The sequence below is a fragment of the Candoia aspera genome, chromosome 1, assembly GCF_035149785.1.
Source record: "Candoia aspera isolate rCanAsp1 chromosome 1, rCanAsp1.hap2, whole genome shotgun sequence".
Classification (NCBI taxonomy): Eukaryota; Metazoa; Chordata; class Lepidosauria; order Squamata; family Boidae; genus Candoia; species Candoia aspera.
In genome coordinates this window covers 271,367,267-271,393,115 of record NC_086153.1, presented here as the reverse complement: position 1 = coordinate 271,393,115, position 25,849 = coordinate 271,367,267, and the positions used below count along the sequence as shown (strand labels likewise).

The window sequence follows — 25,849 nt, the reverse complement described above, 5'->3', positions numbered from 1 at the left end:
GCCTGCATATCCTGGTTGTAAACCGCCCAGAGTCCCCCCTTTGGGGAGAGATGGGCAGTGGCAAAATTAGATAGATAGATAGATAGATAGATAGATAGATAGATAGATAGATAGATAGATAGATAGATAGATAGATAGATAGATTAAAGCCTTGAGGTCATCTAGTTGCTGATGCTGTCATACAGGAAAAGAAAACCCGAAGCTGCAAACACAGAAATTACAGAGGGAACATGGAATGTAAGAAGCATGAACATGGGAAAACTCAACACAGTGACAGATGAAATGAATCGACTACACACTGTCATCTTAGGCATCAGCGAATTGAGATGGACTGGGATTGGACACTTTCAGTCAGAAGATCATACTATTTACTTCTCAGGACATGAAAAACAAAGAAGAAACAATGTTGCTTTCATAGTCAGAAAGGATAGCCCAAAGACATACTTGGGTACAATGCAATCAAATGATATCGATTAGATTTTGTGAACCATCATTTAACACGGCAATTATCCAAGTTTATGTTCCAATGACTGATGCAGAAGATGAGGAGATTGATGAGTTTTATGACAAAGTTCAAGCTGAATTTGACAGAACATGCTGGCAAAATTGCTGCTTATGGTTAGAAACTGGAATGCCAAAATTGGAAATATTAAGAAGGAAAGTTTAATTGGACTGTATGGTCTAGGAAACTGAAATGAAGCAAGATTTCTCAATTTCTGTCAATCCAATAATTTCTTTATTGCCATCATAGTCTTCCAACAACCAAAATGAAACATATATACATGGACATCACCAGATAGAATACACAGAAATCAATATACAAGGAGGTAGAAAAGCTCAGTTATAACAGCAAATACATGGCCAGGGACTGACTGTCGAAGAAATCATGAACTGCTTATGTGCAAGTTCCAAGACAAGCTAAAGTGTAAGAAGCAAGCCAACCGGTGTCCATGATACAATCTTTCAAGGAGAATGTCAGGAATTGCTTTGAAAGCCTGAAACTTATTATTAGGGAACCAGAGGAACTGTGGAATGAAATCGATGAAGTTGTTACAGATGTAAAAAGAGACTGCTGAAGACCAAAAAAAATGTAAGAAAGCAAATTGGTTGTTGGAACAATGGAAATTGCCAAGAAAAAAAAGATAAAAAAGACAAAAATCTCAGGAAGGTACTTAGTTCTAACCAAACTGTGCCAGCAAATCTAGAGAACAATATAGTGTCCAGCAGATTGCAAGAGGTCAGTCTACATACCAATACCAACGAAAGGAGGCTTAACAGAGTATGGAGTATCCTTAATTTCACATGCTACCAAATTAATGCTTAGGATTATTCAGTGCAGATAAGAATTGTACATGGAAATGGAACTGCCAGAGATTCAAGCTGGCTTTAGAAGAGGCCAAGGAACGAAATGCATTATAGCTGATGCAAGCTGAATAACTGAGAACACCAAAAAATACTCAGAAGAAGTCAATATATGCTTCATTATTTATAGAAAGGCCTTCAACTGTGTCAACTATGTAAAGCTGTGGAATATGCTTTGGAAAATGGGAATCCCAGAACATCTCATAATCTTATGCAAAACCTATACACAGGTCAGAATATGGCAAAACAGGCTCTGGGTTGGCAAAGGAGTAAGACAAGGCTGTGTACTCTCCCTTTATTTATTCAGATTATATGCCAAATATATTGTATATGGAGGGAAGCTGGATTGGAAGAAGATTAGAATGGTTTTAAAATTGGAGGAAGAAATAACAATAACCTGTGTGATGCTGATGAAGCTATACTGATAGCTGAAAATATAAATGATTTGGAAACTCTAGTAATGAAAGTCAAGGAGCATGGTGAAGAAATGGGACTAAGATTAAATATAAAAAGGATCAAATTAATAACAACAGAAACAGCAACCAGCCTGAAAATATTGAAATAGTGGATAGTTTTTGCCTTTTGCAATCAACTGTTAACCGTAAAGGAATCAGCAGCTGCAAAATATGCCATAAATTAGCACTTGGCAGGGTAGTGATGAAGGCTTTGGAAAAGATATTCAGATGCCATTATATGTCTATACCTACAATATAAAGAACAGAATAATGTAGGCAGTGGTTTCCCAGTGACATTCTATGGAAGTTGAAAGTTGGACTTTGAAGTTAGTTGGACTTTGAAGATAGAAAGAGTATTGACAATTTCGAACTTTGGTGTTTCAGAAGACTCCTGAGAATATCATGGATGGCCAAAAAACAAACAAATGGGTCATCAAACAAATCAAACCAGATTTGATTTGTTCTCATATAAGGCAAAATGACTGGGCTCAAATTATCATATTTAGTGATATTGTGTCATATTTGGACACATTATGCAAAAACCTAGCTCTCTTGAGAAATCCATAATGCTGTGAAGGTGGAAAGAAAGAGAAGAGGATGACCAACAGCAAGACAGGTGGACTTAATTCCACTGGAGATGGAAGACTTGAAGGGCCAGGTTGGTGACAGATCATCCTGGAGGAAATCTATCTGTGTGGTTGCTACTGTTGACACCAACTTGATGGCGCATCACCATCAACACACACACACACACACACACAAACACTGATGTGTGTGTGTATATGTAATTTTTGTACTTATGTTATTTATGTTTTAATATACTGTATTATTTTTTCTCTCTTTTTTGGTCTGATAATTTCTTAGGTTTCTAAGTTAGTAGCTACTCTGTATTATTTAGGTTTTTTCTTAATACACCATTAAGGTTGAATTGTTTGAATTCTATTTACAGGTTTTAGTTTTCTGTTTTTGTCTTACCTTATTTATTCTTTAAAAAATTTCAATTATATATTTTGTTATTTAAACATGGTATGTCAAAATCTCCATCAGGGGTCCTGCCTAAAGAGGGCTGATGCGGTTGGTAGCATGTATAAATTAGTCCTTATCTGAGACAAGACTGAGCAATAAAAAAATAGCACCTTTGATAAGGAGTTCTAGGTACCTAAGGAATAAGTGAATTTCTTCCTCTGCCTGGGAACTCTATACCCGCTTTTTCTGCCAACCTTTAGATGAGTTGGAGCTGCAATGGCCAGCCAAAATGGCATTGTTTGGAAATTATTTTGGAATTCCAATCCCAACAAATATGGAGGAACATTGTGTTCCCCCTCCCCCAGCTGTTATTAACATATTAGAATACCCCCAGAAAATAATATATGGCTTTAAAAAATATACCATATTGCAACTGCTCAAGCACTTTAAAGTATGTTTATTCTGTAAGAGTGAGAGACTGACTGTATGTCTGAATGAATTAATGCTGCTATATCAGCCTGGCTCTGAACGAGAGCGACGCCAGAGTCCCTCTGCATGTTGTAAGAGCCTCGTGTGAGGTTGCATCCAAGACTGTGTGGGTGCAATGTCTATGCTGCAAAGCTTTAAAGCAAAACATAGACCTGCGGTCCAGTGTGTTGCCATAAATGGTGCAGGTTGCTAAGAAGGTTACTGAACTTCCCATTTCAAAATCTTAGTGCAAGTGGAAAAGGGGAGATTTTAAGCATAGTTCTCCCAAACCATGGCTAAGTTGGCAAATCTGTGTGTGAATTAAACAATTTGAGACTACTGGCAAGAATTTTCACACAATCAGATGCTACACATTTATTACATAGCTACCCCATTCTTATTCTAAGCAGCTACGGGCGACATACAAAATTTTCTCTATTGTATTGTCCTTGCAAGGAAGCTATGAGATAGGTCTGATGAGACTGACTGGCTTAAGAACACACAGTGAAGTTCATGGCGGAGTGTAGATTTTGTTGGCAGAGTGCTAGAAAGCATTTGGCCCAGGGGAGATCAGAAAAGTCACGCACCAGGCATTTCAATAAAAATAGATTTACTTACAGAAAACACAAAAACATATTTACAGGCTTCTGCATTCTCACAGGCTCTCAAAGAGCTGCTTACTCTCTACATGCCTAAAGAGAAGGAAAACTGAAACACACGCTAACTGCCCTTGCTTCAGGCTATTAACAACTATTAACACCTGAAAAGAAGACAATTAAATTCAACCTCCTCACCTGGCCAAAATCATTTGTTACCACAGTAACCTTAATCTGTAGCAGAAAACAATATACCAAACACTCCCCTTTTTATGCTACAGAATGAGATGCAGACCAATTTGTTTTGTTAACTCTTTGTGTCTTGGTACAGCAAGAGGTTTGGTTAAAATATCAGCAATCATGTCTTTTGATTCACAATATTTCAACATTATTTCTCCTTTGGCTATCATATCTTTGATATATTGATATCTAATATCAATATGTTTTGTCCTATTCCTGCAGGCTTCAGATTTTGCCATAGCAATGCAAGCTTGATTATCCTCATAAACAGTTATAGGCTGGTTCACTTCCATGCCTATGTCTTTTAACAAATGTTTAAACCATATAATCTGTCCTAACCGTCAGGAACCACGCTGAGACAAGGAATAGGTCTCTAGTGTTTTATTACTGCTACATTAGACAGAAAATCCTAACAAACTGAAGAAGCGTGAGAAAAACCCAGACAGATAAACCCCAAAAGTCAAGGCGGGTCTGATCTGTGTCTCTTTGAATGGCTGCTTAACTCCTCAGTACTACGCATGCGTTTTCCCCCCTGGATAGGGGCCCCCTCCTACTCACCATCAGTACTCATGACATAGTCTCATTACAGGTTTGTGTTAGAGAATAAAACTCTGCTTCTGCAGTGGAAAGAGCAACAAGTGTTTGCTTTCTAGAATGCCAGCCTAAACTTGACCCAGCAAATTGAATTAAAATCCCAGAAGTGGATTTCCTGTCACTGACATCCGCTCCCCAGTCAGAATCAGCAAAAGCCTGCAATTTCTCTGTTCCAGAGGCATTTAGCTTCAGGCAATAATTCTTTGTTCCTTGCAAATACCTCATTAACCTCTTCAATGCTGCTTTTCCAGTAGATGTAGGATTCTCTACCTGTCTACTTAAGATGGCCACAGAATTTGAGATATCTGGGCGAGAGTGATTTGCAATGTACAGTAAACTTCCAATTGCAGATCTATATTTCTCTGCCTCAGTTAATTGAGTTTCTCCTATATCTTTCTGAAAATCTGTTATCATGGGAGTAGAGACTGGTTTACAGTCTTGCATATTAAAATCCTCTAGGAGCTTTTGAATTTTACTATTTGGCTTAACAGAAAGCTACCATCCTTCTCCCTGTGTATTTCCAAGCCTAGATAATTTGTTACTGTTCCAAGGCTTTTTAATGTGAAATGGCTTTTCATGCAGGCTTCAAAATCAAGCCTTTGTTTTTCTGTTGATGTGAACAGCAGCAAATCATCAACATAAATGCACAGATACATACAGCCTTGTTTGTCTTTCTTCATATATACACATGGATCTGCTTTTCCTTTTTCAAAACCAAAATTCTGCAGTTTTTCATCTAATTTTTGGTTCCAGGATCTAGCAGCCTGTTTTAACCCATAGATTGACTTTTGCAGTTCACAGACCAGATTCTCCCCTTTTTCATAGCCAGGGGGTCGCTGCATGTATAATTTGTGGTCTAAATCACCATAGAGAAATGCAGTTTGAATCTCATAGTGGTGAACTGACATTCCTTTGAGTGCAGCAATTTTTAACAGTAATCTAATTGATTCAGCTTTAGTAACTGGTGCAAAAGTCTTGTCAAAGTCTAAATCTTTCCTTTGAGTGAACCCTTTTGCAACTAACCTTGCTTTAAATTTTTGGATTTTGCCATCAGCATCCCTTTTCAGTTTGAAAACCCACCTACAACCCAGACAGCGTTCATTGGGAGGTAGACTTACCAGTTTCCATGTTTTATTTTCTTTCAAGGATGCTAACTCCTGTTGCATGGCAGAATGCCAATTTTGTGCAATCTCAGGTGGTAAAGCATTCACTTGTTCTAAAGACTCAGGTTCTGTGAATATGTGAAAAGCCTTTACTGTTTCAGCCTGAAAACATGATGGAGGAATTCCTTTATTACTCCTCTGAGATCTGCGAGGTAATACAGGGCTTAAATTTTGACTCCTATCACTTTCCTGAGAAGCATCTGTCTCATCAGACAGATCTTCAGTTTGCTTTTCTGGTTTAATGTCCTCATCAGGCAAAAGATCACCATCAGCAAGTCCTTGCTGTTCTCTTGTGGTCAGATCAACTGGAGAGCTAGAATTTAATCTCCCAGTTTTGTTCAGCAAAAGAAGCCCTTTTGCTAATTATTAATTTCTCTCCCATTATGAACCTGTGGCTCCTTTGGCTTTGTTCATAGACAACAAAGATGGCTTTCTTTGTTGTGGGGCCTCCTTTCCTTCTCTGTTGTTTGGAATATGAACCCATGCAGTCCTACCAAACACTCTAAGATGGTTTACCTTTGGTTTCACACCATAAAACAAATGGAATGGAGTGTCCTGAATCAGAGTTATACAATCTGTTTTGTACATAACAGGCAGTAGATATTGCCTCTCCTCAATACTTAAAAGATAAATGTGAATCTTTAAGCATGCATTCCATTGCATTTTGCAAGGTTCTGCCCTTTCTTTCAGCAACACCATTTTGCTGAGGGGTGTAAGGGTTAGAAAGAATTTGTTCTATCCCCTTTTCGGCTAGGAACCTTTTGAATTTGTGAGAAAGGTACTCTCCTCCTCTGTCACACTGGAGTGCAGATACAGGCCTAGGGAATTTTCTATTTGCCCATGTCACAAAACCTTTAAATTTCTCAAATGCCTCATCTTTATGTTTTAAGATGTAGGTAAATGTGTATCTTGAGAAATCATCAATGATGGTCATTGCATACCTTGCTTGTCCAAGACTTGGAGCAAAAGGACCAATAATGTCAGAGTGTACAATTTCCAAAGGTCTAGTTGTAACTCTGTCACTGTGTTTACTCACAGGAGCTTTTAGTGTTTTGCATTCTTTGCAAACTACACAATCTAAGTATTTGTCACAGGGTTTTATCTTTAGGTCAGCACACAGCTGTGGCATTTGTGCTATATACTTGAAATTAGCATGACCAAATCTCCTGTGCATCAGGTGTACACATTGGTCATGATATGGAGTGTTGCCAACTGCAGACTTGCAGCTTGGCTTCCTTGCATTTTGCACAATGTACAAGGAGTCTTTTAACATACCAGTAGCACACAATTTTCCATTTTTACGTATCTCACAACCATTTTTCTTAAATGTTATGACATACCCTGTTGCAGCCAATTGTGCCACAGATAAAAGGTTTGATTGTAAATTTGGCACATACAACACACCTTTTACATTTTCTCCCAAGCAGGATAAATACAAGTCACCTTGTCCCATAACTTTGGTCACAGACCCATCAGCCAAAGATACACTTTGTCTGTTTGCTTTAGACAGTGACACAAAAGAGCTTTTACAATTACATAAATGACAATTGGCCCCAGAATCTAACACCCATACATCAGAATTACCCTTCTCAGCAACCTGTGCAATTTGGCTTGTCTGAAGAACCTTCTTCTGTGTTGCCCTTGTGTTCTTCTTCTCTGTCTTTCTACTCTTGGGTCTCAAGGCACAGTCTTTCTGCAAATGTCCAGCTGAACCACAAGTGAAGCATCGCTGGCTTGCTAGCGCTGTGCCCTCAGCTTCCTTTCCCTTCTTTTCCCTTGTTTTCTGGTACTGCAGCTTTCCAGAAGAGATGGGGGGGATCTTTCCTCTCTCTTCTCCCATTCAGCGAGTAAGCGCTGTGTAACATACGATGGGGTGAGGTCTGCTTCAGGCATAGCCTCCAGGGTACAAATCAGCGTGTCCCACGTTTCATTCAGTGAGGACAGGAGGATATAGGATTTTGTGAGAGGTGTAAATTCCATTCCTCTCTCCTGCAACTCAACAAACAGCTGCTGAACATAATGCAGGTGCTCAGGAAGGCTATCTCCTTCTGCAAGGTAGGCTTTGTACAGCTTTTTTGTCAGGGTAACTTTACCTGACAAAATTCAGCTATCCGTTGTGTGGGCAGGGGCCTTCTCCTGGGTGACTTCCAGGCCTCAGAAAGTTCTCCCTAGGGCAGCGGCTGGTAGTTTAGACCTGCAATCCACCTCCCCCCACATTGCAACCCTAGTCATGCTTACTCAGAACTAAGTCCCTCCGAGAATAATAAGGCTTACTTCTAGTAAGAAAGCTTACTTCTTACTTCCATTTACATCCTTTCCCTGCTCCCTGAAATCACACTGCTGAAATTTGGCACAAAATGGCCAAAGTTTAGGACTGCAATTTGTGTTTGTATGTTAATTAAGTTTGGGAATAGGAATGGGAAGGCTCTAGGAGGCCTCCACATCTACTTCCCACCCATAACCACCCCAAACCACCCAAAATATTGAAATTGATGGAACAGCCAATTTTGATGTTTTTCTACATTCTAGAGGAGGTTAAAGGATGGGAATGAGAGCAGGAGGCCTGGGGGAATAAAACTGTTTTTATTCCCACCCTTATGACCCTTCAACATTGACTCTAAATTGCCCTCCCCAATTATTTCAGGGCAATTATTCAAGGTATGGATTTTTTTTAGGGTGGAAATGGGAGTGCTTTTCCTTACAAAGGCTTCCCTCCCATGCCTATCCTTACACAAATGAACAGGAGCAAAAAAAAAAAAAAGCTTTACCACTCCTAACAATATTGTTGGGTCACCAGGGGCCTTAGTAGATTGAGGAGCAGAGGACCATACAGCTCAGCCTTCTGAACTTTACCTGTCCCTGCAGAACCATGATATATCTCTGTGGATAAAATAAACCATGATGGAGTTATCCCTGGAAAAGAAGGATCATTTGAACTATATGCATTAAAAAAAGCCTATAGTAACAAAGAAAAAATTCACATTTGACTCACTTTTACTTGTTGTGTAAATGTCTGGCGTTGGGGCTGCTTTTACTGTTTGTGATGTTGTTGAGAATTCTGGGAGACATGGCATCATGGAGCCCAAAACCAGGACAAAGCACAGCACTAGGACCTATTGGGAAAAAACCACAGTAGAAATATTCAATGCACTGTCCGAATAGAAAGGACATTTGAGGAGATGAAAAGTAAGAAAGAGAAGTGCTGGAAATCATCAAAACAATTTTGTAATGGAGAAGTGACTACAACAAGGAAAACTCAGTGTCACTTCCCCATTGAGCCATGAAGCTTACTGGGTGATTTCCTGTGGGAAATATGAACTATAGATGTAATTTTAAAAAAATGGTATTTAGGAAAGTCAATAAATTTCAATTTACAGATGCATTTTTAAAATTTAGATATGTGTATTTACAAGAATTCTAAGAGCAGATTTAGATTTGTAGTCAATCCAGTCTAGTTAACACTGGGAAGTTAGTGGCAAATACATTCAACCAGCTTTTTAAAATCACATCATGCTTCTAAGTAGCCCCGGGCAACATATATATTTCTCATCCAGTCCTACAGCTACATTATTGCATATTAGATAGGTTAGGCTAGGGTTCAGGAATGGTCCAGATTGAGTCTGCCACTGAGTGGGGACTGAACATTGCATCATTTGGTCCAAATTAGAAACACATCTTTAGATGAAGAATAGGAAGAATAATATTATTCTTGACCTGAAACTATTCTTTTTCTGCTTATCTAGAGTTGATATTCTTTCCCCAGCAAGTGATGTAAGGATGAAGAAAGTTTTACCTGCTGAATTTTTGCCTATCTTGAAGATGTTATTCACAGGCCCATTATCAGAAAAAAGAGAAAACTTTAAAGTTGTAATGAAACACATACACACACAAAAGGGGGGGAGGGGATTCTGGCTTGATTCTTCAAATAATAATCTTTTATTTGGTCACGTCTGAATCTACAGCACAGAGAACATAAATCCGAAGCTGCCTTTATTTTCTCCCGGAATGGAATAAAAGCAAATGACATTTTAAACTAATTCAACTTTCATTTAAATCTGATAGAGAAACTGTACCATTATGTAATTTTTACCACTGAATTTTCCTATGACAGCTATAAACTCAGTGACAGCCTCTGCTATTTTTATACCAGAGGTAAAGTCCCATTACCATTCATTAGAAATCATTTTATTATCACAAAGTAAGCAACTCTGGGGAGCATACAACAAAGCTAAAGCAATTTAAATACCTAAAACCATTATCATTATTAATTATTAAAAAACTATAAAAATTCAAAACTATAAAAACTGAACTAAAAACAAAAACATAATAGATGAAGGGATATTAATAATAACAGAGTCGCCTCACTAGCTCACCTGTCCCCTGGGGTCCCCAGGCCTGCTGGCATAACCAGGTCTTGAGGACCTTCACAAGCTCTGAAGTGATGGCACCAACCTCACCTCAGGGGGAGAAGATTCCACAACACGGTGCCCCCGCAGAGAAGGCCTGCCACCTAGGGCCTGCCAAAGGTAGCTCCCTAGATGACGGAATAATTCCCTGGTTTGGGGCGGAGAGCAGGGAGGACGAACTACTCATTCAGCTGATGGCCACAGGAAGGAACATTACTCCTTCTATGAAGTCTGCAATCTGAACCTTAAATTCTGGATTCAACATACGCCCTTGAATGGCATGCAGAAATAATCCAAGGTACATTTGGGGATTAGAAAGTAAATTTATAAATCCTCCTGACACAATGGCTATCAAAACTTTATTCAGAGTAAGAATAGAGGAAGTGGGGCTAGTTGATCAGGGCACTACCATAAAAGCAAGCAAGCTCAAAGCATTCATTCCTACTGTTCTTACCCTGCAATAGTGACTTTATAATACTAAGGGCAATTTCACACTGCAGCCTATGCTGCTTGTCTCATGTAAAGCTCCCAGGTGTCGCTTAAGCCAAAATATTCCAGTCTGGATTGCAGTGAATTGGCAATGTGGCTGAGCTGGTGCTCAGTCCAAACTGCAGCCATGTGTTAGCCCTTTGAGGTAGTCTGGACAAGAAGCACAACCATGAGTACTAACTCTATCTTTATTGTAAGGTTACATTAACAGAATCTTGCAAGTCTGAAAGTCCCCCTCCCATCCCTTACTTTTATTCTCCTGAAAACTAGGGAGGGTCCCTTCTGAGATGCTTTCTCCACCCCTCCTTTGAGCTCAAATTTTGTTTATCAAACCATTGTCTAGGTTGTGGCTCTTCCTCCTGTCTTCCAAGGTAATTCCCACATACCATTATACCATGCAAGACCTGATTGGCCATTCCCCTGCTTTTTGCTCTTTTTTTTGCCAGTGCCTACCTTTCCCTTTCAGGGACTGTTCCTTCCTCACAAATCCCTGGGCCTTTCTTTTGCTTTCCCAGATGTGTGCACACACTGATGCCTTCACCATTATCCCTTTCCCACGTTACATCCTTGGACACTAACCCAAACCCTTTCTATTATGTTTTCCCTTAAGATACCAAGATTTATAACCTCAAGATTATAAAAAATCAGCCACTGCCAACCAGCAGAGATCAGAGCCTGGCAGTCTAGGATGAAATGCCCACCCAGGGCAACAACCAGCCATTGGGGGAGGGGAGCATAAGAGGCACTGCAGCCAATCGGAGCTGAGGCTGTTACTAGAATGGAACAAACCTCCAGAGACCATCTGCTCTGAAGGGCTTAAGATGGCTCAGGTTAGAAAACAGCTGTCTTGAGTTGAAGCTGGAAATATGGGTGTGGGGTGCATTTGCAATGGGTCAGGAATGGGAGGACATCATCCATTTTAGCACTCAGAAAGTGGTGAGTGTCCCTTACTGCAATGGGCCAAACAGCAAGTGCAGATCTGCTCTAATCTTTGCAATTTTTTCAAAGTCAAGATCACTGTGAATGGAAAAAGATATGTGCGCAAAGAGAATCTGCTTAGGTTTAGTAGTAAAAAGAGTTTTAAAAAGATAATATGTAGACCTTACCATCAGGCATGTTCCTGTTTGTGTAGAGGCCATTTTGTACGGCCTGGAAACCTTTCCTGCTACCAGAGACTGTAGTTTCTGTAACTGCTGCAGAAGAGTCCTAGGAAATTAATTTAAAAAATAACTTTTTCATTGGAAGAATAAAGCAAAATCAGAAGCATTAAGAATTTTAAAAAACAGCATGTTTATGTCCTTCTATATGAGAATACATTGTTTATCTATTATTTATTTCTTTAATAGATTTATATGGTCGTTCATCTCACAAATGTGACTCTGGGTAGCTAACAACATGTTAAAACAATTAAAAACTACTTACTGTAGTTAAAACAGTCCAAATCCCAAGAATGAGCAATCAGTGAAAAATCTATATGTCTTTATTGAAAACCATATATTATTTATGATTCAGTACAGTAAGTCCTTGGGTTACGACCACTCATTCAGCAACCATTCGAAGATACAAAGTTGCAGCCATCACAGTGTCCCTGTGGTCATGTGAACGTGATTCAGGCACTTGGCAAATGGCTTGCAATTATGACAGTTGCAGCATCCCACAGTCACATGATTGCCATTCGCGACCTTCCCTGCCATTTTCCCACAAGCAAAGTCAATGGGGAAGCTGGCAGAAGGTTACAAGTCACTCCAACAAATCGCTCCCACTTCTGCTGCTTTTTCTCCCAAGGAGACCCTGGGTGGCATGGGGATGTCATACTCCATAGGGCCCCCCCCTGCCTACACTCTGTAGTGCCTGCCCATGGCACCCGCCTGCCCGTAGCTGTCGCCCACCTGCCTGTAGCTCTCCCCTGCCAGCCTGCTTGCCTTCAGCGCCTCTTCCTACACTGCAGTCACATGAGGGCCTTGCTTAACAACCTATGTGGTCTTCCCTTAACAACACAAGTGGGACTGCTGGGATTGCTGTCACTAAGCGATGCAGTCGTGTGACGTCACGCTTCACAACCACATCACTCAACAACAGAAATTCCGGTCCCAATTGCTGTTGTAACCCAAGGATTACCTTTATTGTGCTTTTGTCATAAAGGAATCCTACTAATAATTCACAAAGGAAAGAAAAGTGGGTTAGGGTCTCTCTCTCTCTCCCTTGGTCCCTTCAAGTCAATGTTAACACCTGACAACTGCTTGGACTAGTCCCTGCAGGTTTTTTGGCAAGAATTTCTGAAGTGATTTGCCTTTACCTTCTTCCTAGGGCTGAGAGAGAGTGACTGTCCAAGGTCACCCAGCTGGCTTCATGCCTAAGGCAGGACTGGAACTCACGGTCCACCAAACTGGCTCAACCAAAATGGCTCAACTGGATAGGGACTCTGCATTCCCAAAATGGGGACTTCTGGCCCAGGTAGCTGATTTTGTCCTGCCACAACCACCAATAGGAAGATTGGACTTGATTAAGGTTAAGGTGCTCTTGGAAGAGGGGTGTCTTCTTTGAGGTTTAATGATAATGTTTTTAAAAATGGTTTGCCCGTTTGGCTGTAATTTCTCCATCTGATAACGAATCATGGAATTAGAACTGCAGTAGCATGTGAAAAGCTGAATACAGTTCCAGAAGAATTACACTGGGCCATGCAAACAGTATTGTCAGTGGAAGAAAGTATAAGAGACAAGGATTTGGTGCTCTGAATGCAGAAGAAAGTCCAGAATTGGTGGGAGAATCAGAGAAGGCAAGAGCTCATTAATTGTCCAGTAGATGGCAGTCATCAGCTATTAACAAAGCTACCAAACCTACTGAAAACCACAGAGCCATTGAAAAACAGACCACGCATCAAGCTTCCAGAGTCCTAAGAAGCTGCATCTAACTATAAAGTAGGACCAGAACCTGCTGTTGAGCAATTAAAAAGAAAGAGAGAAAGGCATGTGCCAGAGCCTCTGAATGAGGGCAGAAAGCACAAAGGGACTGGAAAAGCTGAAGCACAAATCAAGATTAAGTGAGGGGGCAGATTCTAGATAGCAAAGTCAGGGTGCATCTAAAGTTGTGCCTATAGCACATTAAGCATAGACAGATTCCTATACTATTCACACATTTATTGATTGATAGCATTTATTTGGCCACTGAATTCAAATAATGAATTAAAACAAACTCTGGGCAGTATACAAAAACTGATGAGCAAGAATACCAAAACCAGAATTAACAATGCTAGCTAAAAACAAATATAACTATTCATTAGTTATCAAAGGTTTAAATTTATTGCACTCTTTCAGACAGGAACTCTCATCATCTTGACTCAAACACCTGAAGAAAGAGCCAAGATTTCACTGCCTTTCTAAAGGCCTGCAGGGTTGGGGCCAACTGTAGGTTGGGGAAGTGGTGGTGGGGAGATTGTTTCAGAGGGCAGGCACTGCCATGGAAAAGGCAGGTCCCATAAGATGACACTGTTTCAAGGGAGGAAGCTGTGGCATGCCTCCCCCCCACCCCCACCCCTGCCTTACTGGAGTGTGTGAGAAATGGCAGATACCATTAGGTTAAGGTAGTCCTGCAAATAACCCAGTCCTGTGCCATGTAGGGCTTTTTATGGGATAACCAGTATCTAAATTACACCAGAAGCTGTTAGGAAGCTAAGGCAACATTGTTGTTGTTTATTCGTTTAGTCGCTTCTGACTCTTCGTGAGTTCATGGACCAGCCCACGCCAGAGCTTCCTGTCGGTCGTCAACACTCCCAGCTCCTCCAGGGACAAATCCATCACCTTGTCATGAGTGCCGAAGTCATCAGCGCAATGGCACACATGACAATAGCAAGGAAATAGGTGAAGGGGCTCAAGATAAGTAGCCATCAACCCACAACGACTAACGGCCAACAAACAATAACTAAACGGATCACGGAGCACACCCAAGCCATCAGCGCCAATACATCGGAGATCGCCCAGCTGACAGCAATCACCAGAGGAATAGAAAACCTGATGATGGGCGATCCCGGAACGCCAGCGGGGCCTCACAACCCCTCACCCACCGGCAGGGCAACGTATTGGACAAAGGGGGGTGACGTGACCGCGAGTGAGGGGGCGCTGACCGGCGCGGGGTATTTAAACCCCGCACCGGCGCGCTCCTGTCACTCTCAGCTTTTTTCTTCCGACGCTGTAACTGCGCTGTGAATAAATCAGAGCCTGATCCACGAACCAGTGTCTGAGTATTATTCAGAGGCAGGCAGCGCATGACATAAAGCTGAGAGTCATAAACTCAGCCTCGCCGAGCCCCACCGGACGACAACGAGCCGCGGGAGGAGTAGACGGCGAGAAGACCAGCAAGATGAGGCCGGAGCGGCGCGGGCAAGGAGGGCGAGCCGCGCGGCAAGAGACAGAGGAGGACCGACCAAGGCCAGAGGCACCGCGGACTCCCGGAGCCATGGACGCCCACCCCACCCGACCCGAGCCTCAGCTCCAACCCCAAGGGGAGATGGCGACGGAGGCAACCCGACCGCGGGAGGGAGCAGCACGACTTCCGAAACCAGCGGAGGACCCCGCGCCCCACATCGCACCCCAGCAACAGGCGTGGAGCGACAGCCCAACGGCGGTCAACACGGAGGAGGACGATGGAGACACCCAGCAGACGGCGGAGGAAGCGGACCCGCGGCAGAGGGAGGAGGAACCCCGCCGGCAACCCACCCCCGAGGACGCGCCAGCGGAACCGGCCCCAGCGGCGGCGCGGGCTGTGGACGAGGAGGCACGAGCTGAACTCGCGGCCATGTGGGCTCAACTGACGGAACTCCGGACCATGCTCCAGTCGCTTATGCCCCCCGCGCCACCCAACGACGTCCCCGCACAGGCCCACACCCCGAGCGAAGCACCGAACCCCCACGGGCCAGCGGAGGGTCAGCAGACGGCACAGGCGGACGACACCACAGACCGGGAAGCGAGAGGCAGGGCCGCGCAAAACGCCCGGGCCCCAAAGGACTTCCCCATCTTCTTCGATGGGACCCCCACGAAACTCTCGTTCTTTGTCACGAACGCTAGGGAGTTCATGGGGAGGCACGGACACTCCTACGACTCCGAGGCCGACAAGATCGCCGCCGTGGCGATCAAACTCCAAGACAGGGCAGCGGACTCGTACGTCCAACTGTATGAGTCCAGCTCCCCCGCCCTCGCCACCTTCCCTGCTTTCATCAATGAGATGAAAAACTACTTCGAAGACCCCCTAGCCAAAGTAAGGGCGAAAAACGCACTCCAAAGACTTAAACAGGGCACACGCACGGTCCCTGACTACGCCCTGGAGTTCAAAGCCCTCGCGGGGAAGGTCAGCGACTGGTCCGAGACCACCCTGCTGGAAATGTTCAAAAGGGGGCTCAATCGCGACGTTCTCCAATGGGCCCTCTACCGCGACGACCCAGAAACGCTACACGGGTGGATCCACCTCGCGGGGAAAGCCGAACACGCGCACCGCACCTTCCTCATGACAACCACGGAAGACACAAACTATGCCGAAAAAAAGGTACCCGCACCACACGTGGGGATGGCCGGCCCCATATACCCAAAAAAGAAATTCAACCGGGAGCCCTGCGGGAGGTGTGGCAAATTAGGACACAAGACGGTGGATTGCTTCGCCAACCGACCGCCGACCAGCGCGCCCAAACCCACCCCGAAAATTAGCCCCAAACCACTCAACCTGGGGCCGCCCCCTCACCGCCGAATGACCGTGGCCACAGCGACACCAGAGGAAGGCTGGGACGCTTACTGGGGGGAAGAGGATAACGCAGACCCCGAACAGCCGGCGGGAAAAGCTCCCCGCCTGCCCTGAAACGCGTGGCGAGGCAGGCGGTGGGACAGCAGCGCGGACCACCTCGACGGAACGACGAAAGCCCCGTAATAATGGCAGCAATCAAACTCTCTGGCGGCAACGGAGCCACCACAGCCGCGGCACTAGTGGACTCGGGGTGCTCAAAAAACCTCATCCACCCTGACCTAGTCGCCAAACTCGACCTCCGCTGCTTCCCCCTCCCCACGCCGCTGGCATTCCACCAGCTGGACGGCTCCACAGCGGGAGGGAAACCAGCCACGCTACAAACCGAGCCGGTCACCCTGCAAATGGGCACTCACACCGAGCGCACATCGTTCGTCGTCACGCACATCGGACGGCCCATTGCAGTCCTGGGGATGCCATGGCTCGCGACAAACAACCCGCGGATCAACTGGGAGACCCGCACCTTCACATTCGGCGACGGCGAGTATCGAGCACCAGTTCCAGCGGGCAGAACCAACCCCACTGTAGGACGAGCGGAGGCGACTACACAAGACAACGCCGCTACCACAGCAGACCTACCGGAACAATACGCCGACTTCTCCGAGGTCTTCGGAGAGGCAGAAGCTGACCAACTACCCCCCACCGCAAGACGGATTGCCGGATCGACCTACTGCCCGACGTCCCCTTACCTAGACCAAAGATCTACTCGATGACCCCGAAGGAGATGGCAACCCTCCGGGAGTTCATCGATAAAAACCTTGACAGGGGATTCATAGAGCCAGCATGCTCACCGGTCGGAGCCCCCGTCTTATTCCGGGAGAAGAAAGACGGCACCCTACGGCTCTGCACCGACTACCGGGGCCTAAACGCGGCTTCCCTGTCCAACAAATACCCCTTACCCCTGGTGAAGGACATGCTCGCCCACCTGTTCACGGGCAAAGTCTTTTCCAAACTGGACCTTCGCGAGGCGTACTATCGCATCCGAATCAGGGAGGGGGACGAATGGAAGACGGCGTTCAACTGCCCCCTAGGCGCCTTCCAGTACAAAGTACTGCCCTTCGGACTCGCGGGGGCCCCTGGGGTGTTCATGCAGCTCATTAATGAGGTACTGCATGAACATCTGTTCAAAGGGGTCCTGGTCTACATCGACGACGTCCTCATTTACACAAAAACGCACGAGGAACATGTGACCCTAGTCAGGCAAGTCCTCGACAAGCTCAGAAGGGCACAGCTCTATGCCAAGCCTACAAAGTGCGAGTTTCACAAAGAGCGCCTAGACTACCTGGGGTACCGAATCTCCGGGGACGGCATCGAAATGGACCCCGCAAAAGTCGAAGCGGTGCTAAACTGGGAGCGCCCCCGCAACAGACGCCAACTACAGAGCTTCCTCGGATTCGCGAATTTTTACAGGTCATTCGCCCGGGGGTTCGCAGAGATAGCCCTCCCCCTAACGGACCTCCTCAAAACCAAAGGGGTGGGGGACACCCGACGCGCCAAGAACCCAGGCACAGTGCTGAATTGGACTCCCGCGTGCCAGACCGCATTCAACAAGCTGAAAGCGCTGTTCACTACGGAGCCAATCCTCGCGCACCCGGACCCAGAACGGCCGTTCGTGGTCCAAGCCGACGCCTCAGACTTCTCCCTGGGAGCCATCCTGCTACAGAAAGACCCCACGGGACTCCTGAAACCATGCGCCTACCTGTCAAGGAAGTTCTCCGAGACAGAAAGGCGATGGCACGTCTGGGAGAAAGAAGCCTTCGCGGTGAAATCAGCGCTAGAGACATGGCGACACCTACTCGAGGGAGCCACCCAGCCATTCGAGGTCTGGACTGACCACCGGAACCTCGAGGCCCTACGAACGCCTAGACGCCTTAGCCCAAAACAGGTCCGATGGGCCCAATTCTTCAGCCGCTTTAATTTCCAGCTGAAGTTCATGCCGGGCAAAAAGAACTTCCTGGCCGACGCCCTCTCCCGACTGCCCCAAGACGAAGAGCCCGCCCCAGACACCATTGGGACGGTCCTATCCGCCTCGCAACTGGGGATGGCCGTGACCACCCGAAGCGGCGCGCGGAGGCAGCTCGACTCTACGGCGCAGCCGACGGCGGGACAACCGGCGACTGGAAGAAGCCAACCGCAACTACCAGGGGGAATGCGCACGGACCTCACCGCCGCCCTCAAAACCAACCCCTGGTTCCTGGCAAACCCTGACAAGGTAACGATGGCACAGGACCTGGCATGGGGGGAAGGCAGAATCTACGTCCCGGACTCGCAACGCCAGGTGATCTTGCATAGGTCACACGACGCCAAACAAGCGGGACACTTTGGGTTCCTCAAGACCCTACACCTAACACGGCGTCAATTCTGGTGGCCCGCGCTCAGGCGAGACGTAAAAGCCTACGTAGCGTCCTGCCCAACGTGCGCTAGGGCCAAACGGGCACCAGGCAAACCCGCGGGGCTATTACAACGGGTGGCAGAACCCTCCCGCCCATGGGAGGAAATCTCTATGGATTTTATAGTGGACCTCCCACCCAGCCAGAAGAAAACGGCCATTTGGGTGGTGAAGGACTACTTCTCAAAGCAGGCCCACTTCATCCCCTGCACGTCGGTCCCATCCTCACAACAGCTAGCCAAACTCTTCCTCATCCACGTGTACAGGCTACACGGATGTCCCGCACGTGTGGTGACCGACAGGGGCACACAGTTCACCTCCAAATTCTGGCGGGCCTTCCTAAAGCTGACGGGGACCCAACAGGCCCTATCTACGGCTTGGCACCCCCAGACGGACAGAGCCACAGAGGTTCTTAATGCCACCTTAGAGCAATTCATACGATCATATACTAACTACCACCAAGACGACTGGGCTGAACTGCTCCCGTTCGCCGAAGTCGCATACAACAACGCCGTCCACACGAGCACGGGGAAAACTCCGTTTGAAGTAGTCTCGGGGCGCGACTTCGTCCCCATACCGGAGCTACCTCAACCCCCGGAACCCCAGGTGGACGCTAGCGACTGGGGACGGAAGATCGCGGAAGCATGGCCAGTAATCACGGCGGCGCTGAAGGATGCACAGGCAGCCTACAAAGAGCAGGCCGACAAGCACCGGCGCCAACAACCGACGTTCCAAGCGGGGGATATGGCCTACCTATCCACCAAGTTCCTAAAGTCAACCCAACCCTCGAAAAAACTGGGGCCTAAGTACATCGGGCCGTTCCGAGTCACGCAAATAGTGAACCCGGTAGCAATACGCTTGGACCTGCCACACAACCTACGGAGACTCCACCCGGTGTTCCACACCAGCCTCCTGAAACCGGCAACCACCTCCCGATGGCACCCAAGCACGCCACAGCCCGCACCGGTGATGATCGACGGGCAACACCACTTCGAGATAAGGGACATTCTCGACTCCCGCAAGCAACGAGGAACTCTACACTATCTGGTCAGGTGGAAACACTTCCCCCACCCGGAATGGGTGGCGGCGCACAACGTTAACGCGCCTGACCTAACCAGAGCATTTCACCGGGCATACCCCGACAAGCCACAACCAAGGTCAGCAAGCCAAACCCCCCCCGCAGGCCCCCCCGCCTCCCGTGCCCCAAGGGAAAGGGCCCCCCCAAGCCCGCGACTTGGGTGGACCTCCCCCCCCCGGGACTCACTCCCCCCGCCCCGGGCCCACGAGGTGATGACAAGCGTTCGCCAGCACCCTCCCCCCGCCCCCCCGGCCGTGGGGGAGTGGCAAGCAAGTCAACAGGGCAACCTGGGGGCGACGCCCAGGAGACACAACAAAGGCGACGCACTTTAAATTGGAAAAAAAGAAGGGCCCTACCTGGAGCTGATAAGCACTCGACCAGCCACGCCTCTCTCCTCGCCGAACTGAGCCAAACAAACAGGGTGTGGCTGGAGCATGCGCACGCCAGGACGGGACCCGGGCATGCGCACCATGGACACACCCTGGGAAGGCACGTGGTAGAGGGAGGAGCAAAGGGAGGGGCGACAACTACTCCGGCGGGAATTTCAAAAAAAAAAAAAGTGCCGTTTGACAGCTCCACCGAGAAAAAAAAAAAAAAAACCAGAAAACCGGGGGGGAGCACTATTCGGAAAGGGGGCAGTATGTCATGAGTGCCGTTGAGCTGAAGTCATCAGCGCAATGGCACACATGACAATAGCAAGGAAATAGGTGAAGGGGCTCAAGATAAGTAGCCATCAACCCACAACGACTAACGGCCAACAAACAATAACTAAACGGATCACGGAGCACACCCAAGCCATCAGCGCCAATACATCGGAGATCGCCCAGCTGACAGCAATCACCAGAGGAATAGAAAACCTGATGATGGGCGATCCCGGAACGCCAGCGGGGCCTCACAACCCCTCACCCACCGGCAGGGCAACGTATTGGACAAAGGGGGGTGACGTGACCGCGAGTGAGGGGGCGCTGACCGGCGCGGGGTATTTAAACCCCGCACCGGCGCGCTCCTGTCACTCTCAGCTTTTTTCTTCCGACGCTGTAACTGCGCTGTGAATAAATCAGAGCCTGATCCACAAACCAGTGTCTGAGTATTATTCAGAGGCAGGCAGCGCTTGACACACCTCTAGAATATCATCCATCCACCTTGCCCTTGGTCGGCCCCTCTTCCTTTTGCCCTCCACTCTCCCCAGCATCAGCACCTTCTCCAGGGTGTCCTGTCTTCTCATTATGTGGCCAAAGTATTTCAGTTTTGCCTTTAATATCATTCCCTCAAGTGAGCAGTCTGGCTTTATTTCCTGGAGGATGGACTGGTTTGATCTTCTTGCAGTCCAAGGCACTCTCAGAATTTTCCTCCAACACCACAGTTCAAAAGCATCGATCTTCCTTCTCTCAGCCTTCCTTATGGTCCAGTTCTCGCAGCCATATGTTACTACGGGGAACACCATTGCTTTAACTATGCAGGCCTTTGTTGTCAGTGCGATGTCTCTGCTGTTAACTATTTTATCGAGATTTGTCATTGCTCTTCTCCCAAGGATTAAGCGTCTTCTGATTTCCTGACTGCAGTCAGCATCTGCAGTAATCTTCGCACCTAGAAATACAAAGTCTTTCACTGCTTCTACATTTTCTCCCTCTATTTGCCAGTTATCGACCAAGCTGGTTGCCATAATCTTGGTTTTTTTGAGGTTTAGCTGCAAGCCAGCTTTTGCACTTTCTTCTTTCACCTTCATCATAAGGCTCCTCAGTCCCTCTTCGCTTTCAGCCATCAAAGGCAACATTACATGGTGGTATTATGTGGGTATACCAAAGAACATCCATAACAACCTTTGCCACTATATTCTGGGCAAATTGTAGATTCTGGATGGTCTCCAAGGGCAGCGTCATTTAGGGTAGATTGCAATAGTCCAACTGGGAATGACTACAATGTGAGTGACAGAGACCAGGGCTCCCCAGTCCAGAAGCAGGAACAATTGGTGCAAATGATGGAGTTCCGCAAAGATCTCCCTTCAAGCAGGAGTTGTGAATCCAGGAGGACCCCCAAAGTATACCCTACATTTGATCAGGGTAGTGCAACCCCATCCAGAGCCCAGGACATTTCTTTTTTAGTTCCAGACCCAGGAAACAAAACCCACAATCACTTGATCTGGGTAGGGTCAAGCTGAAGCCTATTTTTCCCCATCCAGGCCCTCACAGACTCCAGACACTGGGACAGGACTTGGACCATTTCACTTGGTCAGCTAGGGGCAGGGAAATATAATTGAGTATCAAAAGCATACTGATGATACTGAATCCCATGCTGACAGATGGCCTCCCCCAATGGGTTCATGTAGATGTGAAGGAGAACTATTATAACACCATGCCTCCTCCTCTCAATCCTCAGAGCCAGTCCACAAGGATACCATGGTTGATGAATTGAACGGCAAAAAGAGATCAAGGATAGCCAGGATGGATGCACTGTCCCCATCTTGAATCCACCACAGGTCATTGACAACTATGACCAAAGTTATCCAACTGGATATGAGGTTTCAGCCTGCTTCTGACTCCAGAAACAAAACTTATTCGGAGTTAGAAGGGGAAAATGAAACTTATCAGCAAGGACTTGAGGAATCTAATCCAGGAAATGACTCAGCAGAGCAGGAGAAATCGCAGGAGAAATCGCAGGAGAAATCGCAGGAGAGGATTGGACAAACTCCAGAGGGAGATGTGAAGCCTCCAATCAGCGCTCGAGAGAGGAGAGCAGAGAAGCACACGAAAGAAATAGAAGTGTGATTGGCCAGTAAGGGAAAATGGTGCAAAAAGGAGTAAATAAAAAGGCAGGCATGCCAAGAAGAAGCCACCGGAGACAACCACTCCTCTGAGTTCACAGCACCTGCGGGAGAATCCTTACCAGTGTCAGAAGCCTTGCTAGCGTAGAACCAGCACCAGCGCCTTCTGCCTTCATGAAACCTCTGTCTGCATGGGTTGCTCCAGTAGAGCCTCTCTCTGCCGTCCCTGCTGAGTACAGCCTCACATCCAGCTCCAAGCCTTGTTGCTTCACTCCAGCATGATCTGGGCATGCCTCCAGACCTCCGCCTTGCCTGCACACTCCAGTCCAGTCCAGCCTTGCCTCTAGATCGCAGCCTTGCCTGAACACTCCAGTCCAGCCCAGCCTTGCTTCCAGAACCAACCTCTGCCTAGATACTTCAGCCAAGCATTGTCTAGCCTTTGTGTGCCAGCCGGATCTAGCCTGTGTGCCAGGACACCTACCTGAGTGTCCTGTCTCTCCTTTGTCATGCACCACAGCTCCTTCCAGTCTTGCAATTTTGAACCAAGGATTGCCTAAGTTCTGCCTTGCTGCTCTGTCTCCATCTGATTCTGCAGTGTTGCCAGGGTATCCTTTGCCACCTGGGTGGACTTGATTGAATTACATGATCTAATCTATTGCAAGAACCTTTATGATTGTAAATAGTTTGTTCAATAAAGAATTTTGTTAGTAGCTCTGCCTGGCCATCTCATAGTCTGAACAGGACAGATTGTCTCCAGCCAGAGGAAGCAGTCAGTGTGGACAATGCCCAATTGGTGCAGCAAGTTGCCCTGCTAACTGCCCAACTAAACCAACTCCAGAATCAGGAACCTGCTGCCGCCACAGCTGTCACAACTTGCCACAAGTGTCCAGTAGCAATCCCAGAAAAATTTGATGGGACCTTGAACAACTTCCCAACTTTCCTTGCACAGTGCCAACTATATTTGAGTCTTCACTCCGAGGACTTCCCATGTGATTGTCACAAAGTTGGGTTTGTCATCAGTTTCCTATGAGGATCAGCAGCGCAATGGGCTTCGCCACTCATCAAAGAACAAAGCCCCTTATTGGACAATTTCGACAGTTTCTGTCAACAGTTAAGAATGATGTTTGATGATCCCGTGATGATCCTGTTTGATGATTCCATGAAAAGACAAACCACCAGCAGCCAGTTGCATGAAAAGAGGAAGGAAAAAGAACTGTGGCAGAATACATCAGTGATTTCCGTATAATTGCTCAAGACCTTACTTGGAATGAAGATGCGCTATTGGACCAGTTCCAACAAGGCCTGGCAGTGGAGATCCTAGATGAACTCACCCATACAGACTGTCCATCTACCTTACAAGCCTTAATGCATTTGTGCCTGAAAATTGACAGGTGTTTGCAGCAACGTAGAGCCTTCCAATGCACTGAAGCTGGGCTAGCTCCAATACCTTGTCAAGGGCATTCAGTTACGCTTGAGGAACCTATGCAATTAGGAGGACCAAGACCAAGACTCACCAAGTCAATGAAAAAGACCAGCGTAGGTGGGAAGGATTGTGTTTATATTGTGGTGGCCCTGGGCATCTAGCCATGAACTGTCCAGTCAAGCAAAAACCTCAGTTGCAGTTGGGAAATGGGTCCTGCCCAACTTAGAGGGACAGTTAAGTTGGGCTAAGTCAGTCACAGGAAAAATTTAACTGTCCTGCCCTTCTCCATCCAGGCATCTAGTCATGAAAGTTACTTTGCATCTACCTCAGCATCCAGTCATTCAAGCTCAAGCAGTGATTGGTTCAGGAGCCACCATGAATTTCATGGACTTTGAATTCACTAGACAGTAGGGAATTCCTCAGAAGTCCGTCCACCCTCCATTGTTGATGGAAACCACAGATGGTCGTCTGCTAAGTTCCTGTCCGGTCTCCAGTGCAACTACTAGCCTAACCATGAAAATCGGGGAGCATTTGGAGGAGATTGAATTTCTTTTGGCAGCCACTTCCCAATTCCTCATTGTACTGGGGATAGAGTGGCTGAAGAATCATGGACCCCACATTGAATGGGCCAAGACTGCAATAACCTTTCTGAGTCAGCGATGTTCATCTCATTTTGTCACTACTTTAGCATCCAGTCAAGTCAATCCAGGGAATTCCCTGATTCCTCCTCAGTTGCAAGACTTCACAGACACTTTCAATGAGAGGGAAGCAGATCAATTGCCACCTCATCGACCCTACAATTGTGCCATCAACCTAGTGGCTGGTGCCAAGCTTCCAAATGGGAGAATTTACTCCCTTTCTGAACCAGAGGGCAGCCCTATGCAAATTTTTGGACACAAATTTGAAAAAAGGATTCATTCATCCTTTGATGTCTCCCTTAGCTGCTTCAGTGCTCTTTGTGAAGAAAAAATCTAGCGAGCTGAACCTCTGTTGTGACTATTGTCATCTAAATGAAATAACTATTAAGAATCGCTATCCCTTGCCCTTAATATCCAAGCTGCTGGAAAGAATTAAGGGCGCTCAAGTCTTTACCAAGCTGGACCTGTGTGGGGTGTATAATCTGATTCGAATAAAGAAGGGAGACAAATGGAAAACTGCATTTCGCACTCAGTACAGGCATTACAAATATACAGTCATGCCATTCGGGCTATGTAATGCTCCTGGAGTGTTCATGCACTTCATGAATGACATGTTTAAGGACCAGCTAGATCAAAATTTGATCATTTATCTAGATGACATTCTGATATTTTCTTCCTCGTTATCTGAATACTACCAACATGTATGTACAGTGTTGCAACATCTGTGAGAGAATTGTTTGTACATGAAATTAGAAAAATGTCAGTTCACTCAAAGCACCATAGATTTCCTGGGGCACAGGATATCTCATGCTGGACTGACAATGGAGCCAGGCAAAGTCGAGACCCTTCAATCCTGGCAATCTTCTCAAAGGGCTAAAGACGTACAAAGACTGTTAGGCTTTGCCAACGATTACCTCTCCACTAGAAGTTCCTGCTCCATTCAGCCCTTACATCTTTTGGAGGTATCAGCAAATCAGCATGCCTCATTAGCATGTGGATGAGTTCATTTTAGGATTCTCCATGTGCTTCTGAAAGAA

The 25,849-nt window shown here is 46.4% G+C and overlaps 1 protein-coding gene across 1 annotated transcript in view; it reads right to left on the bottom strand.

Moving 5' to 3' along the window:
- The window catches only part of CREB3L1 (cAMP responsive element binding protein 3 like 1), a 133,083-nt gene that overhangs the window by 4,187 nt on the left and 103,047 nt on the right, over positions 1-25,849 (bottom strand). The window contains exons 9-10 of the mRNA XM_063289667.1: positions 11,846-11,945; positions 8,837-8,957 (exon numbers count right to left, since the gene is read on the bottom strand). Of these exons, the coding sequence (XP_063145737.1) occupies positions 8,837-8,957; positions 11,846-11,945 (221 nt within the window). The remainder of the gene's footprint in view (positions 1-8,836; positions 8,958-11,845; positions 11,946-25,849) is intronic.